At 42.0% G+C, this 16,641-nt stretch overlaps 1 protein-coding gene across 1 annotated transcript in view; it reads right to left on the bottom strand.

Annotated features, from left to right (window-relative positions):
• The window catches only part of GALNT9 (polypeptide N-acetylgalactosaminyltransferase 9), a 123,602-nt gene that overhangs the window by 45,712 nt on the left and 61,249 nt on the right, over positions 1 to 16,641 (bottom strand). Inside the window, exon 6 of the mRNA XM_057369101.1 lies at positions 14,793 to 14,910. Coding sequence (XP_057225084.1) covers positions 14,793 to 14,910 — 118 coding nt within the window. The remainder of the gene's footprint in view (positions 1 to 14,792; positions 14,911 to 16,641) is intronic.

The following is a 16,641-nucleotide window of genomic DNA, read 5'->3' as shown; positions in this document are numbered from 1 at the left end:
TTGGTTCATGCCATCCATGAGCTGCAGGTACCTTGGCATTTCCTTCTGTGACAGGGACACCCAGTCTGCTGTCACTCGGCCACAAAAGCTGTGAGTTGGCTTTTGACTCGTTGGCAACTATTGCAGGAGAGCCAATTGATCACATATCATGATTAGCCAGATAATTTGCTTCGTGTTTCCATTAACGAGCCCAATGGGCATGATTAATTGCCGCAGGGGGTAGAATTTCAGTGTGGCTAGTGGGGAACTTGCTTTGTAATATTGTGAATCCCATTACTGTTAATGGAAATTTAACAGCCAAATCCCCTGTGGATCACTTAGAAAAAAATTACCCCTTAAGGTTAAAGGGGATTTCATTAATAGTGTTCCAGGATGCTCTGGTTTAAAAGTACTGTAAGCCTTTAGTGTCAGACAGAAATATGCATCCTACTGTTTCTTGCATATCCCTYGTTATTATATCTATCACTTTCCCCTTCTCAAATGGAATTTCAAAACACAGCTCAGCCTATTGAAATGTAAGGCACATTAAGGGTAAATTTTCTAAAAGTTATTCAAGGAGATTTATCTGCTGAATTCGTATGAATATTAATGGTATTGCCCAGCCACATTGCTAGACACTACTCCGAAAATGAACCCCAAGAGAAATTTATCAGGTTCTTTGGTTCTTGCTACACACAGGAGAATGTATGCCACATTCCAGCCCAGATTTGGGCTGGAAATCCAGATACCACATTGTCACAGTTAATGRCATCTAATGCTTCATCTTGCACTAGTGTGAGATGTAAACTGAGTCTTATAAATGACTTTCTGGAGCCAATAGTGGATTGCAACACTCGAACCTAGCTACAGGATATGTAGAAAAGTATTAAGTTGTCACTCTGGAGTGCCTTACTGACTGTCAATCACTGAGAAACTCTGCTGACAGAGTGCTCCTATTGTTGGGCAGTCAAGCTGACAGAAAGTTAAAAGTTGCCTCTTGATGTCACCACAGCCAAGCTGATGAAAAAGCCCCTGACTAGTTTGGGAATAGTCATGTACATAAGCTGAAACATCCAAATTAATCAATCAAATCAACCTGTCTATGATATCAAGCAGTTATCAGCATTGAAACCACCCTTAAAATAATCCAGCTGCACTGGATTTGAAGAGGGACCCACCTAGCCCAAATATCCAGGGTTTAAGGATACAGGGCAGTGTAAGAATTGAAAACACTGTTTTTTGTTCCACTTCTACACCCCACGATTGTTTTTGTATTAAAACCATGCCCATTTTATACAATCTGCTCCTTGTCCAGTGTGGGGCCTCAAGGTCTGTTCTCCTCAASTGGGAGAAAGGCAGCACTGGGTTCTCATTAGCATGAGATAATTCTGAGCTACTTTGTCCAGCTACCTGAGGGGAATGAATGAATGAAAAGAAAGAAAGCAGCATTAAAAACAAGCACTCAGAGAAAGAGAGACCAGAGGAGCAGAAGAGACAATCAGGCAAGAGATAACAGAGGAATAARGGACACAGCAGACAAACCTCAGAACAGGATTAGTTCTCAAGACCTCAAGGGTTTTAGAGACCCTGCACATTGAGTCCGGCCTTCCTTTGATTTATTAATCTGMTTCTATTTACATCCACCTCTGTGTTCACTCCTGAGGTCACTGTTTCTAATTTCAAATTGTTCTTTCAAATGCATAACACCTCTAGAAATCTTTTCTCCACCATCTTTCCACAGTCTGAGAGGATGTCAAGAGAAAGCTGCAAGATCAACAAAGTTTAAGTTCCCTAACAAAACATTTTCTACTTTTTCTCTTAATTAATTTATGTTCAAATTAATATACTTTCTTCACAGTATCATTTCATATCACAGACAGGACACTTGGTTAGTTGYTCTTGAAATTAAAAAGCCATCTGTATTTTTGTACCCTGAGTAATAAGTTTCCCCCTTGTCATCCAGTCCAYGCTTCTCCTATTAGGCAAGAAACTCCTCAAACCTCTAATGCTTCTCTTACTTTGAACATCCATTGTCAAAGACATTTATGAGCTTTCCTGGGAGTTGCTAAGGTACTTAAGAGGTCTGGTGTCCACAGCAGCACTGAGCTCATAAGTCACTGGCACAGCAAGAGGAGAATGTGGAACATTAGAGCCTGGTGGAGCTGAGCCAGGAAAGGCGGAGGGAGGGAGAGGAGAGTGATGAAATGGAATGAGATACGTTGGCAAGAGCAGGAGACAGAAGGTGGAGAAAAAGTCTAAAGACTTGCCAGAAAGAAAGGATTTAAGACTGGGAGAAAAGCTGAAGCAAGGTGGGAAAAATCAAATGAATTTTCAACACCCCCCTCTTGCACAGCTCAGGATAATTCAGTCCTGGCCATTTGTCTCACACTCTTGGSTAGTGGCACATCTCCACCAGCCCCACAAAACACTTCCTTTGTTGCCAGCTCCATGTGCAAAATRCAAAACATATCCAAAGCCCCAAGGCTTCCCTAGAGAGGGTATTTAGTGAGTGCTGCTTGCACACCACATCTGCTTGCCAGGGCTGAAAACTGAGCAAAGGCAAACACCTCCCTTCTCTGCATCTCATTTTCATGGCTCTCATGCTGGGGCCTGACACACAACCAGCATGGYCACATTTACACCTTCCTCAGCCCTGCTCTGGTTCTGTGTTGAAACAAAACCAGGCAGAACTGASAGCAGATCTGTGTTTACCCCAGAGACTGTTGTGAAAGCACCTAGAGATAAATAATGATGTGGCTGACAGTCAGACTCATCTGGACTCCAGAAAAAAAAATCAGCACCCTACGAGGCATGCAGGATGACAAAGTTTAGTGTAAAGATCTAAAAAAACATGGTAATAAGTGTGAGAATTTGTTATTTTTCCATAGAAACCTCCTTTGATGTTTGACATGACAGGAAATGTTGCTCTGGTTAGATGGACAACAGGCTGTGCTTAATTAAACCAGGGAGAGGGAATGGAAAGGGAGAGAAAGTAACTTACAGCACACTGGTACATCACTGCAYCTTCCTGGAGAGATACTGAATGGGGATTAATGAGGAAAGAGAAAAATAAACCACATTTCCCTCAGCAATTATTTTTGCCATGCTTCCAGCTGGAGACAGCCACGAGGAACCTGTACGAATGAAAGCACCTACGATGTTCCTGAGCACAGAATGGCATGAGCCTGGGTCTGAGTGCAGCTTTCAAAAAATCTCCTCCTGCTTCTCCTGCAGCCCACAGAACACCTCAGCAAACTCCAGAAGCAAACACATTGACCCTCAAGTTAAGACATAGCCTAGGGAGGACTGGGAAGGAGGAGGCATGGCCAAGTTGGAAAGTTAATGGACTGATTCTGTTATACCAGGTCTGCTTTAACATTGGGGGTGCTCACTGCAGAACACTCAGGGCTGGCTCCATGATGGATTATCCACAGCTCCATCCCCTCCAGGGGTGGGCCAGGCTCATTTCCAGCCACTGGCACAACCATGGGCAGTTTCCAAATGGACCCCACTCGTTTTCTCAGGAGGTGCCTGGCAAAGCTGGGTTTGACACAAAATCACAGCCACATCCCATTCTGCTCCCTGCCCCCAGATCACAAAATTAATGGATATTAGGAGTGCAAACAGGGAAGCACTTCTGTAGGCATGCAAAAAATATCCTTAATAATCTCTGCAGCCTTTTTGACTGAAGATCATTTGACTCTTGTGAGCAAATCCCTCCACGTTTCACTTGGCATGTGTTCAAGAAGCCCCAGTTCTAGCAACACTAATGCTTCCCTCTTATCTATTTACTTCAACAGCCTTTTTTTTTCTGTAGTTCCTAAGTCTGGCACAATACTTCCCTGGCCCTCAAAATATAATCTTCATTCTCCTCCCTATCGCTCTGTAAACAGTTTTTTTCCTCTAATACCAGTAATCAGAAAAGCACACATTTTGAGGCTCGGAGACACCTGCCTGCATTGGCTAATCTTCCCAGAGCTCCTCTATGATTCTGAAAATCCTTCTTGCTTGGCAATTTGCTTCTTACCACTCAGCACCACGGCTGACCCTCCTTTCTGATCTCACCCCATTTTCTCATCACTGTCCTTAACACAGTGTCTGCAGGATATCATCCATCTGCTGAGGATCTCGTCATGGGAAGGGCCCTTTCTCTTTCCCAGCCTTTTCTGTCTTAATCTCTGTCTACCCCATCTTAYTTTTACATTAATAAATGCATTTCTATAGAAGTAAAAATCCTTCTTAGTAACTCCTTACTTTCTAGCACTACACATGTATTGAAGATGTATCAGTTCATCACAGCACCCAAACATATTGGCATATAAACAACAGATTTGTAATAGTCTCCTTTAAATTATATATATGCTATCAGTTATGGATATCAAAGAGATAATTTATGTGCAAAACTGGTGGCTGTATATTCACAGTTAAGACAACAGAGCTACATAGAACATTTACAATGAAAATTTAAAATCCAATTAATTTAGACTGTTTTTCTTTCATGTTGCAAAATCAACTGAGGCAAAACTAAAGTTTCTCTCTTTAATTCTTCTGCTACARAATATAGCACATCCATACCTTTCTGCTTTTGGGGAGAAAAATGCTTCTGAATTTGAAGTTGTGCATTTCAGATTAACTGTACTATGCAGCTCAGTGTCTCARCATAAATCCAAATATTTCACAGAAGCCCTTGTGAGGAGGAATGGCCCAAAATGAGCACCAGTGCATGAACTCTGCTTAGATATAAATATGTATACACAGACTCATCTACACAAACACACAGATGAGTTATCAAGATGGGGAGACAGAATGTGTGCCTGATGCTGCAGAAAGAGGGCATGCTTCATTAAAGGATATCAGTAAAAGAACAAATCTAAATGTCTGTGACAACAAGTCTGGCTTTCAGATGTGCCTGACATTCAAGAGGATTACAATATTTGATTGTAGATTTAAAAAAACTGTGAGTTCTTAGATAGACATGAAAAAGAATCAAAAAATCCCACCCTATCCTCAAATTCTTTCCACATGCTCAACAGAAGAGAAAAATCTCTTAATTGAAATATAGTTAACTAGTGATTGACATTGCTAATATTTATGCACAAGAGGGAAATRAAGCATCCCAGTTATGTTTTAGAGGAAATCATAGAAGAAAGCATGTACTGTATGTCATGTGAGAATCTCTGAATATCAGCACTGGTTTCTAAGCAAAAAGTCCCTGCAAAGCCACGATCTGATTTGTAAAAATCAGCTGTGGCTTGACAGTGCTCAGCACAGCATTACAACATATCAGGAGCCCCTTCCAATGCCTTCTACTTCTATTTTACTGTAGTTAGAGACCTGCTTGCTGTTTGTCCCCTCTTGGGACGCAGAGAGCCCGAGCCCAGGCCATTTCCACAGCCCTGGAAGGTTGGGGATGGTGCCTGGGGGAAAAGGCAGCCGAGCTCTCTCGCTCCACCACGCACAGCAACCCCAACTCCTCGTGACAAAGGAAATCAATACCACAGCCAGAGMCGTGCCCCGGCTTGGCACAGAGCCTCAAATGAACAAAAGGCCTCCTCCTGCCYGGAGATCACCCCCTGAGCACTGGATCAAAGCTCACCTCATTTAATGCAAGCATCTGCAGAGGGTATTTTCCCCTGCAGGCCTCGCAYGTCCTTCTCTAACATTTACTGTTGGAGATCAGGAGTCTATACAATTTATCGTACCTGTCAAGGCTAATTTATTCATGCGTTCTGGCAGTAATCAAAAGGACTGAGATCGATGTGCCAGCAAACCCTGACATTTATTCATATTTTAAAGTCCCATTTGACCTTGAACTGCGGCTAACTGGAGCTGAACTGTCACAGCCCTGCGAGGCTGGAGGGCTCTGGAAGATCTGGGATAGGGAACAGGACAGGCTGAGCCAGGGACAGAGGGATGGGGAACAGCACCATGCACAGCTCAGTGCTCACAGAGCCACCAGCCAGCCCCAAACAGGCACCTGAGCAGCTTCAGACTGAGTGTTCCTGCAGCACCAGAGCCAGAGGATTCCTGGTGAGGGATGGGAGTGAGGAAGGAACACAAACAGGACACCCACACCAGCCCCAAAGGATGCTCCTGGCAAGTGGAGGGCAAGCAGGGACAGAAGATGGCACCACCTGCCCTCCCTGGAGAACAGGGACAATGGTGGGGACCCAGCCATAGAGGGCAATGCAGGAGATCCAGCAGAAACTCTGCATATTGTGGCAGCAACAGCAGGAACAGGAATAGGAAAAACAGATCTCAAGAGAATTGCTTTGGATGTGGTCTTGCACTCCTGTTCAGACTCTGCTGGGTTTAGGGCTCACTCATTCCTTCTGAAGTCCATCACCCTTATCCTTTCTCCACTCAATCCAACCCTAAAGCAATTTCAAGTTGAACTCTGATAGTGTGTGCACGTGCTGTACCCTCCAGTTATCAATTCAGGTTTTGATTTCACACCAATTAGTACAGAAACACAAAAAAAGTTTGTTTTAAACAGTTTTAGTCTGGCTCTGCCATCAAATGACTCTCAGACATCCCATGAGGACATCCTTGGAGCCTTCTGCCTCAGTTCCCCTTGGTTTAACAAAACCATATTAATTTACCTGCTTCCTCAGAGTGTGCCAGGAATTACAGACAGGACACACTCTGAAGCTGTTGAATCATTTGTTTTTCTTCTGATAGGAAGATATTTGTGCAAATGAGATTCTCTCAGAGACACAGAGGAAATCTAAGTGGCATTTTAGGTAGAAATATGCAGTTACAGTTTTACCAAAACACGTGAATAGATTATTTTATCACAGTCAAAACACTWGACTATGTGATACACAGTTGCACCCAAAACAGATTTTGCAAATGTATTTTGTTGCTTCTCTGGGTTCTCCTTGGCTGCGTTTCTCATGCTATAAATTCTGTATGTCATATTAAATATGATTTTCCAGCGAGATCTGCTTTTTCTAAGCCTAGAATAGAAATARAAATGACAGTTATGTCATTTTGTGTTTGTTTTTCCTCTCTTTTAAATARCTAACACCTTTCCATTATGTTGAAAGCAAGCTACCAATGGAAACCAATTGGCATTTTGACCAATGCTTTTGTGCACATTAAATAAATGTCTAACACTGCCACAAAATCTAATCTGATGCTCATRGAAGAGAAACCATGACACATGAGGATGCAGAGGGAATTTGTTTGTATCCAGACTAGCTGCAGCATGCAAGCAGTGAAAGTACACATGGAACTGTATTACAATAAATGTGCTAACAAAGCATTTCAGCCAACATTTTCCCCTGTTTCTCCAATAACAGCTTTCATCTGTAAGAGTATCTTGAAATTTTGTGGCTATAAGTACCTTAACAAAGTTTTTTTTTCTGTCTGTGCTCAGCCAAATAGGGATCTGGTTCAATTTCCCAGCTCTTCAGGGGAGAAACACCAATTGCAGCTCTCACTGCTGCCTAATCTGCTGCTGCCTTCTACAGAAAATGCTCTTTCAAGCACAGTGTTAAGTTCCTTTTTTCCGTGTGTTACACACAATGCTGATAATTTTTAGCACCAAGGAGCAGACCTTTATCCAACAAAAGAGGTACATGCATTATTCCTTCCCTGCTCCTGCTCCTCAGCTCAGAGGTGCCTGTCACACAGGTCAGCTCAGCATGCTCTGCCTTATCCAGGAACACTGGTGCAAGGATAATTATTAGTCAGTTAGAGATTTCCTTAGCAGACCACAAAACATACAGCAAAAAAAATGTCATATTGCCTCTCAAAGTCTTCCAGGCAGATTTAAAAGAAAGCCAAGTGAACCACACCTCTTCCCCCCTCCAAACCCACAACTCATCAAAGATCAGCTCTCAGTCAAAAACACTTTGACGTTATATTTCCTAAAGATTCCTGATTAAGCCTCTCATCCCCACAAAAGGGAGAACTAACAGGGGAGCTACTCAAAAAGCCAATTGGGAAACAGGCATCCCCCTGCTCTGAGAACAGCTGGTTTCCTGCATCACTTTCACATCTTGTTTTTTTGAGTGGAAAAAGGATGCTTTCCACAAAACTGGGGTTTTTTTTTTCTTTCTTTTTTCCTTTTTTTTTTTTTTCTTTTTTTTTTTTTTTAAAGAGTTTTGAAAAATATTCAAAATGGTTTCAGGAAACACAAAGAAATCTTTTGCCAGGTGTGCTGGGACCAAGGAAATGACTGACAGCCGCACACCTCTGTGTACAAAACAGCCCAAGCCAGGCTTTTAGTAATCAGCATCAAAATTTACAGTTCTACAGAACATTTGGAGCTCTGGATGTGYTGTTATTTTGCAACACAAAATATCAGAAAGTTTCTGACCAGCTGTAGCTCATCTCTAATATTTGGTTCAGACTCATCATTAGGCAAGAGAAGCCTATTTCAATCTCAACACAATTAACACACTCCTCATTTTCCCTCTCTCTCTCTCATTCAGTTCACACCTCTGAAGAGGAACCTGTGTTAGATTTAGATCAAACTCACAAGAAAGTGGCTGAGAAGAAAGTGGCAAAGACTAAGGAAACATTTTCTTTCCTTTTGCTGTTGATCTCTCTCTGAAATTTCCAGCCTTGCCGCTTTGATAATGTCCTGCTACATGAAAGAGTTTGTAACACAAAATGTTACACTCGATGGAGCATGATGTGATTCTGGAGCCAAATGGCCAGATGCTCTTTTCTGAGCTATTTCCAATGCTCCCACTTTAGAGAGTGTTTTTAAGGGTACTCACAAGCTCTACTCCTGTAGTGTGCTGGCAATTTCATGCTAGAGCACCACTGTGCTGTGTKCTGATGAAACCATTGTTTTCCATTCCAGGCTACAGTTATCTTCAATTTAATAAAAAGAAAAATAATGAAGAAAATAGGAAAGAAAAGAAAAAAAAGGCCACTGTGGTTCAAAGAAATTGTGACAGGTAGGGAGGTGAGTGCTGTCCCCAAAAATGGGATCATACATCCTATTAAAGGTACAATTAAGACTATATTAACGATCTGGTCAGAGAAAAACCCAAGCACTTTTCATCAGAACAGGGCAGCTCCTGTTTTGGGGCGGGGATCTGACCTCAGAGCTGGGATCAGAGTCCCTGGTGATGCCAGAATGATTTTCTCCTTTTTTCTTTTATATATTTCTAACCTTCCCAGTACTTTTCCCTGCCCTTTTCCCCAGCTAGAAAGCACAAACACATCCCAGAGCTCTGAGCCCTGGGGGTTACAAGACCCCTATTCTATCCTGGTTCTTCCTGGAACCAAGGTCTTTGAGACACATTTTCATAAACAAGTACAGTTGGTACTGAGGAGGGGGCTCCAGAGAAGGAGCTTGACCTGGGGGGAGTTAAATCACCACTTGTATTCCTAATTGGTGCTTTTTATCAATTTTGTTGATTTTCTAAAATCTATAAAATTGTATTCACCCCTGAGGGTGTGGGCTTTTGTGGATATTCTTCCATGACTGCCCCTGAACTCCAATAAAGACTCACTTTTGTATTACCTCCTGTACTCAAATCATCTCGAGTTTCATTTCTAGGCTGAAAAAGGTAACACTGGGAACACTGAGAGCTCTGTGCTGTTAAAACAGTTATTGCCTTCTGCAGCCCCCTGGGACTGGCAACTGGACACTTTGGCACAAGGAACCACCAGTGGTGACTCCTGGTGCCCCTGGGCACCCCACGGTTCAGCAGCCTGGGATTTAACACCKCCACGAGCTCCTTTCTTGCCACCAMATCTGTCCCCTGTCCCAGACAGAATGCATTCCTGCTGCACACAAATGTCAGCCCTAATCCCATCCTGCCTGAACCTGGAGTTCCAGTGAATTCAGGAGCTGCAGAACACTGGGATGTGCTGAGGACATCAACAGCACAGAACCCCCTKCTCCARCCCCTCTGCTGAGGAGGGGAGGGASCTGAGAATTAATGCAACCCAGGCACCACAAATTCAATCCTTTCATCATTTCTGAACGCTTGGCTTTACAAGCTTAGAGCTCTTTTACCTTAGGAAATACCTATAAAACTGCTAAATTAAAGTGGAGGTGGAAAAAGAGGACATCTTTATTCACACTTTTGATCTGGGGGGTGAGACCTGGAAGATTTATCGCTGAGATCTTYGCAGCCCAAGCAGAGCAGCAATTTCCAATAACAGCAGATTACATCACTTGCTAGGATTTTGCTTAGACAGGGTAGAACTGCTCAGAAATATTTTAATAGCATTTAACTTCATGCTGAAAATGCTGATTTATTGCACTCCAGTGTGAATAGGCATGTCTAAGGACAGAGCACACTATGTTTTCAGATGTCAGCAATCGTGGGGTTTTGTTAACATCATTTAAGTGATTAAATGTCTTCAAACTAAAAGGTTTTCATTAAAGACTTTTAATCCAAAACAGAATTTGTACTAAAAATCACACTTTAGGAAAGGTTAAAATAAAAATGAGGTATTTTCAGATTCACCAAAATAAGACACTCTTATTAACCTTGATTTTTGTACAATTTTCATTTATATTTTACCCCGCCATATGTGAAAAAATGCTGGAATTTTGAGTAACTCACCAGAACTGGGTTTCTATTTAGCTCTAAGATTAGGGACCTGTCCTCATGAATCACACAGAGTAAAAAGCATTGTCCAGAATCCAGAATTAAAGTTTGCTATACATAAACCTTGTGACACTTTTATTACAGCATACCAGTCTGGAATCTGCATTTAAAACACTGACTGCTCAAAGGAATCTAAATCTCTTTAGCTAAAGGTAATAAAATGAGGTCAAAAATTCACTACTCCACAATCTACCATTAGCATTTCTGCTCAGAAAAGAATGTAGTTCATCTATTTTTAAAGAAAGTAAAGGCAGGGCATATCACATAAGTCTGGAAAGTATAATGATTTGCTTGCTTATGGAAGTCGATTAGTCCATAAAAATAATGCTTCATACTTAYAAAAGACTGAAAAACTTCATAGTAAAATGAAGTTATTTACTGGTGGAGTGCTCCCATCTGTGTTTGTGTTTCTTAGATTATTGGGATAATTGGAAGCACTTATTGTTGTACAGAATGATGAGCAAATAGAGTTTTAAGTTAGGTTAGGTAACGAGTTTCATTTCCTCATGAAGGATTTTGGTGCACCTGCATTGTGGTTTTTTTACAGCACACACTGSACTGTGTAACCCAGAGGTGGGACTGCATTTCTATTTACACAGCCCATGGTTTCAGCTTGGCAGCTCAGCCTCCATCACCAACATCATCACAACACCAGAGATGGAGCCTGAGGGGTCTGAGCTGGATCCTGGTTGGGGTCAGCTCTTTCCAATCCTGATGAGCTGTGTGTTCCCAGGGCCATTCCACTGACAGGAGCCCCAAAACTGGCCAAGGTCACCCGTGACACACCTGAAAATGTGACTGAGAACAGAGCAGCCTGGCCAGTTGAAGCTGGCCATAAAAGAAAAGAAGTTTTACTTCCAGTTATCAATGCAGCGACATCTTTTTTATTGAATTTGTTTGGATTCTTAACGGTGGAAGCAGAATCCAATTTCTGCCAGAGCATCCTTTAAAATAAATGCTTGACCTCTCCCCACCCACCATTACAGCTGATGGGCACGAAGTGAAAAGAGCAGCAATTCATTCTCCTTATCACTGGAGCAGCAGGGGAAGCGAGAGATCCTTAGCACAGTGATTAATGGCTCACTATAAAAAGATGCATCATAAACTGCTTGGATTAAGTTAAATCATAAACTCAGCTTTTAATGTTTATACGATCCCTTTCTAAATAATTAAGTGTGTCTCTGCAGCTCCTACCAGAGCTCACATGATGCTTGCAAACCACGCTGTTTCTCACGGGCTGTGATTTGGGATCTTCACTTAAAGGGATCTTTGTCTTCCTCTGTGTTCAAGCACTGCTTCAATTTCTCCTGCTGTTGGGGCATCTCTCTGTACTACAGCTCTCTCTGAGGTTCAGSAGCAGCAAAGATGATCTACCCTGAATTTAGAGTGTCTTCTTTGGCCTGTGCTCATGAAGGACAGCTCATCCACAGAGGAGTCAGCCAAGACTGGGTGTTGTAATTTTCTCTGTTTAGGTGCTAATAATAATCCCCATCAGCTCCAGTTGCTGGTTGGTGAGCAGTGAGAGAATAGCACCATTTTCCCTAACAGAATTTCCCTGGATTTATCCACTTTGCAGTGAAACTGTCATCTTTGAAAAATACAGTACAAGATGACATTGTGTAAGTGTCCATCTATTTCCTTACTATCACCAGCCTGCAGATGTGTCCTTCTCCCTTTTATTTCCCAGAACAGCTGCTGCTTTTTCTCAACCAGACCAGAATCTCCCTCTCTTGGCTTCAGTGTAAGGTCACTCCATCAGGAGAGTGTTGCAGGACTGTAAAGTTTACACAAAAAAATAACAGGAGTTTAAAAAAGAGCTGCAGACCCTTAAATATTTTCAATAGGCATAGTAGGTAGTCCTAATCAGTTGCTTCTCTGCTTATTCAATACAGAAAATCACTTAGGTTAATTATTTAAATATTTCCATCTATGGAATTTAGGAAATGGCAAAGCCAACAGTAGAATACCCAAGATCATAATTTTTTAATAAACAATAGATTTCATGGGAATTAGCTGGGCTATCAAACAGTATCCTCCCAAATCAGCTCATTAGTTTCGCCAAGTTTCCCTATTTCACTTTATTAAAACAATTTAAACCAGAGTTCAACAGATGCAATGTAATCTATTTCAGACACTCCAAACCTAATCCCTTTTCTTTTAGCAGCAACATGATAACAGTTTGCAAAAAAGTTTAAAAGGATTATTGTTACAGCTAATTTCAAATTGGGGCTGTTTTCAGCCAAGCATGTCCTACCGCTTYCCCTACATTTTATTATTTATTATGATATTAATTTTTGTTCTTACGCCTTCATTTATTCCTTTCTTTTTCTGTCTTTCATTGCTTCACACAAGCAATCACACATGGTGAACAGCATCCCTCTGTGCAGGTGTGGGGGACACACAAAAAATCCCTGCACCAGGCCTTTGCAATGAAGTGATTTTTTGCAATTTACTTGGAGGTTCTGTAGTTAAAAAAACCCAACTTGGTAAATTCACAGCGTTTTTATAAATAGCCTAGAGAGAAGGGAGAAGGTTCCTGTGCATTTTCATGCTGTTAGTTTCTGACAGCTCTGAAAGACACACAGGAGGGGATCACACAGAGGATTTGCAAATTAGGAGGCAGACAGTGTGTATTACTTACCATGATGGATCCAGGCTGGAAACAGAGTAACAGACCCATTCTATGGACACACAGCTTATTTCAGAATAAAAACTCATTCCCTTGTACTTTTATAAAACCTTTTCCGAACAGTAAGGTCAGATTTTCTTATGGGGCAAAAAAAAAAAACAAAAAAAACAACCAAAATAAAACCCAAAGAATGAGAGCTGGTTTGTGGATCCAAGGTTTCTGCAGGCTTTAACTGGTTCCCTATCCCTGAAAACCCATCCTTGCTCACTCCAAATCCTCATCTCTTCAAGCAAGTGCCATTTCATAATCCTATTAAAACCTTTGCCTCCTGTTTACCAGGAGCCCTAATCACACTCAGCAAGTTCTCCTCGTCTAAGGAAGAGCAACAGCTTTCAGATTTCTTAGGAGGCTTATTCATCAACAGCGCCAGAGTTTTGCCAGAGTGTGCAATCTATTCTGGGAGCAGCCATGTGGAAAAAGTTTCAAACAGCTCAAAGCCCTGCACAATGATAAAGGAAAGCTCACACAATCCTGGTAATAGCCTGACCCTCTTAAGGAAAATTGGATGATTTGTGGTAGCAGTTTTTCTGTCCCCCATGTGAATTCTGAACCTTAAAGTATAAGCAGTGCATTCACTCAGCCCCATTACAAACCCTATCCCTCTTGCCATGCTGGAATAACAAATACACACCCATTTGTGAAAATAAACTCTTGCTGCAGTGACCTTCCTCCTCAGTCCAGTGGTGGGAAGGAGTTTGTAGCCATTTTASAAAAAAAGAGTGGGATAAAGAATGGACTAATTTGATGTTCAATGTTTCACCATGAGCAGAATATATGCTTTAATGAGCACATTACATGCACCAGGGACGTGTTACTGGGAAGCAGAGGATAAAGAGTAAAGGGAAAATAATTAAACAGTCAGCTTTATAATGAGGAAACTCTGTTCATGCAACATTAAGCGGCCTAATTTTCAAATGCTAAGCAAAGACATGTTCCTTGGGCTTCAGGAGGAATTGCTGGCAAGCACCACCTCAAAAACAAGGGCAAGGGATCACAGGTATCAAACCTCCTGTAGGTCCAGGGCACAGGACTGATGCTGCTCCAAAGTCATCTGTCCACACTTCACACTGACCTATCTGACAGGATCAAATATCTGGACCTTTTATTTCATAAGGAGGATTYTTAGAGGTGTAAAATATCCCAGCACTCACAATGTGGGGTAGGTAGAACATCAGAATTGACTTCTACCAGCCTGGCCCTGGTTTCCTGCAGGTTTTGCATCTGTTAGACCTCAAATGTACAACACCAGCAAAGGGCAATGAGCTCSTGGAGGCTGAGAGCAGCTTTTTGCACGAGCACAGCTACTGGGAAAAGGGAAAATCTTCCTCAGAATGAACCAACAAAGCACATTTCTGACTGTTATCAGGTCTCTAAGGCCAGGAACATACATTTACTGGCCCTTTCACTCCAGAYAGAGTTYYARTATCAATTATTCCAGGAGAACAGCCCATCAYTCAGACAGCAACTCTGCTGGGCCAYGAGMTCCCCACCACTCTTTGCAAATGGACATGGCACAAAGAYCCTTCTTTGTTACTCACTCTCATGCCTAACTCGATGTTTTCTCCTCCATAGACCTCCATGCCAGGGTCAAGCAAGCCAATCTCACCAAAATACTCTCGGTCCACCACGAACGAGCAGCCGATCATGGCCGGTGTCCTGCACACAGAGATTAAAGCAAAAAAATGAAGTCATTGTTTAGCTATTGCAGAACCCACCTCATAAAAAAAATCTACACAGATAAAACAATCTAAAATTACATTTTAAATTGATATATTAGCATCAATCATGTGGCACTTCATGTGTGCAGGAATTTCTGGTACTTCTCTGTTTGAGGCTGTAATTTSTGAAGACTTTCAGTTGAATCATTCCCTAGTTAGAAATGGTCCCAAAGTTCTATCRAAACTACTCAAGGTCCTGGATACTCCTGGCTGGGCACTTCCATCTTCTGTTGATGAATAGATTTACACACCAGGATCTTTGCAAGACAGATGAATTTTTAAAAGTCAAATTATTTGATAAAATGCATCTTTCTGATCATACTTGCCAGAGCCAAACCTGGAAATAGACTTGCCTAAAAAAGCTGAGACCTCTCCTGTACAGGATGAGACACATATACACCTTGATTTCACATCTTGTATTACTGAAAAGTGTATCTTAGGCTAACAAGGAATAAATTTGGTCTAGAAACTGAAATAAAAGAAGGACACAACCAAGGTAAAGAAATTCAGTACTTCTGCAATGAAATAAGCCTTAAGGGAATATTGCAGGTGTATTTTTTAAGTTTTACTCATGATAAAAGAAGAAAGGAGATGGGGCAACAAACATGCCACTTCCTTTATTTTCCTTTTAATGTATTTAAATAGGCTTCACTGGATCAAGGCATCACTCCTTTGCAAATCTGACATGCCAGTTTGGGCTCAGACTCCTTCTTTCCAGTCTGCYTCCCCCACAAAAATCCTCTGGAGGCAGCACAGGATGCTCCTGTGAGGGCGGCTCCTTCCTTTCTAATGAGGRATGGTACTGGCAGCCTTTGCAGACTGCTCTCAGGTGCTGGAATCTCTCTCTCTGGRGGATGGATTTCTGCAGCTGTCAGCTCTGTCCATTAAAACACTGAGTTGTTAATTGAATGGGGGCGGGAAACAYATTTTAGATGCAACTACATAATCATCCCTCACAGAGGAATGCCACTGAGGACTGTCTTTGCAACTCCCTCTCTCCCTTCTAGGGTTTATTTCTGCTCATTATATCTATTCAAATATAGATWTCATGGATTTTTCAGAAAAAGAAGTGTTTCCAGGACTGAGCAACAGCAGCAGCACAAGCACAGAAGGAGCCACATCCAGCTTTTCAGAGAAGCCAGTCAAAAATTGCCTTGAGCAGTGGGTGACGGTGCTGCTGTCCCCAGCTCTGTCACCACCGAGTCACCACCCTCTGCCTCTACTTCTCCATCTATTTCACAGATTTCACACTTAATAATACAGGGGAAAGTCTGAGAACAGCTTCTGAGCAGCCTGAAAGCCCAGAATTCACTTCTAAAAGTGCTTTAAGCATGTAGCTGGATAATGTTGTACTGCACTACAGTGTCACAGAGACGTATTGCAAACACTTTTCGAAAATCTGCTTGAAAAAAGCTCAAGCCCTGGCTTTAGCAGGGGGTTTTCCCAGAACCTGTAATATTCCAGTGCAGCAGACTTTTCCTGAAAGCTAGAAATGGCGACATGAGCAAAAGCAGCTGTGTTAGCACATCTTACCCACTGCTCCTTGCCCAAGGGGCAGCACGAGAGAAGGTGAGTGCTCTTAGCACTTCACAACTTCAGAGGACAAAATATTAACCTTTATGTAAAACAACCTTTTTCCTAATCATGCCCTTTCTAGTAAAACAGAGAC

This window comes from Malurus melanocephalus, unplaced genomic scaffold, assembly GCF_030028575.1.
Source record: "Malurus melanocephalus ecotype Western Australia unplaced genomic scaffold, MMel_1.1 scaffold_102, whole genome shotgun sequence".
In the NCBI taxonomy this organism is placed as follows: domain Eukaryota; kingdom Metazoa; phylum Chordata; class Aves; order Passeriformes; family Maluridae; genus Malurus; species Malurus melanocephalus.
This window is presented reverse-complemented; position numbering and strand designations above follow the sequence as displayed.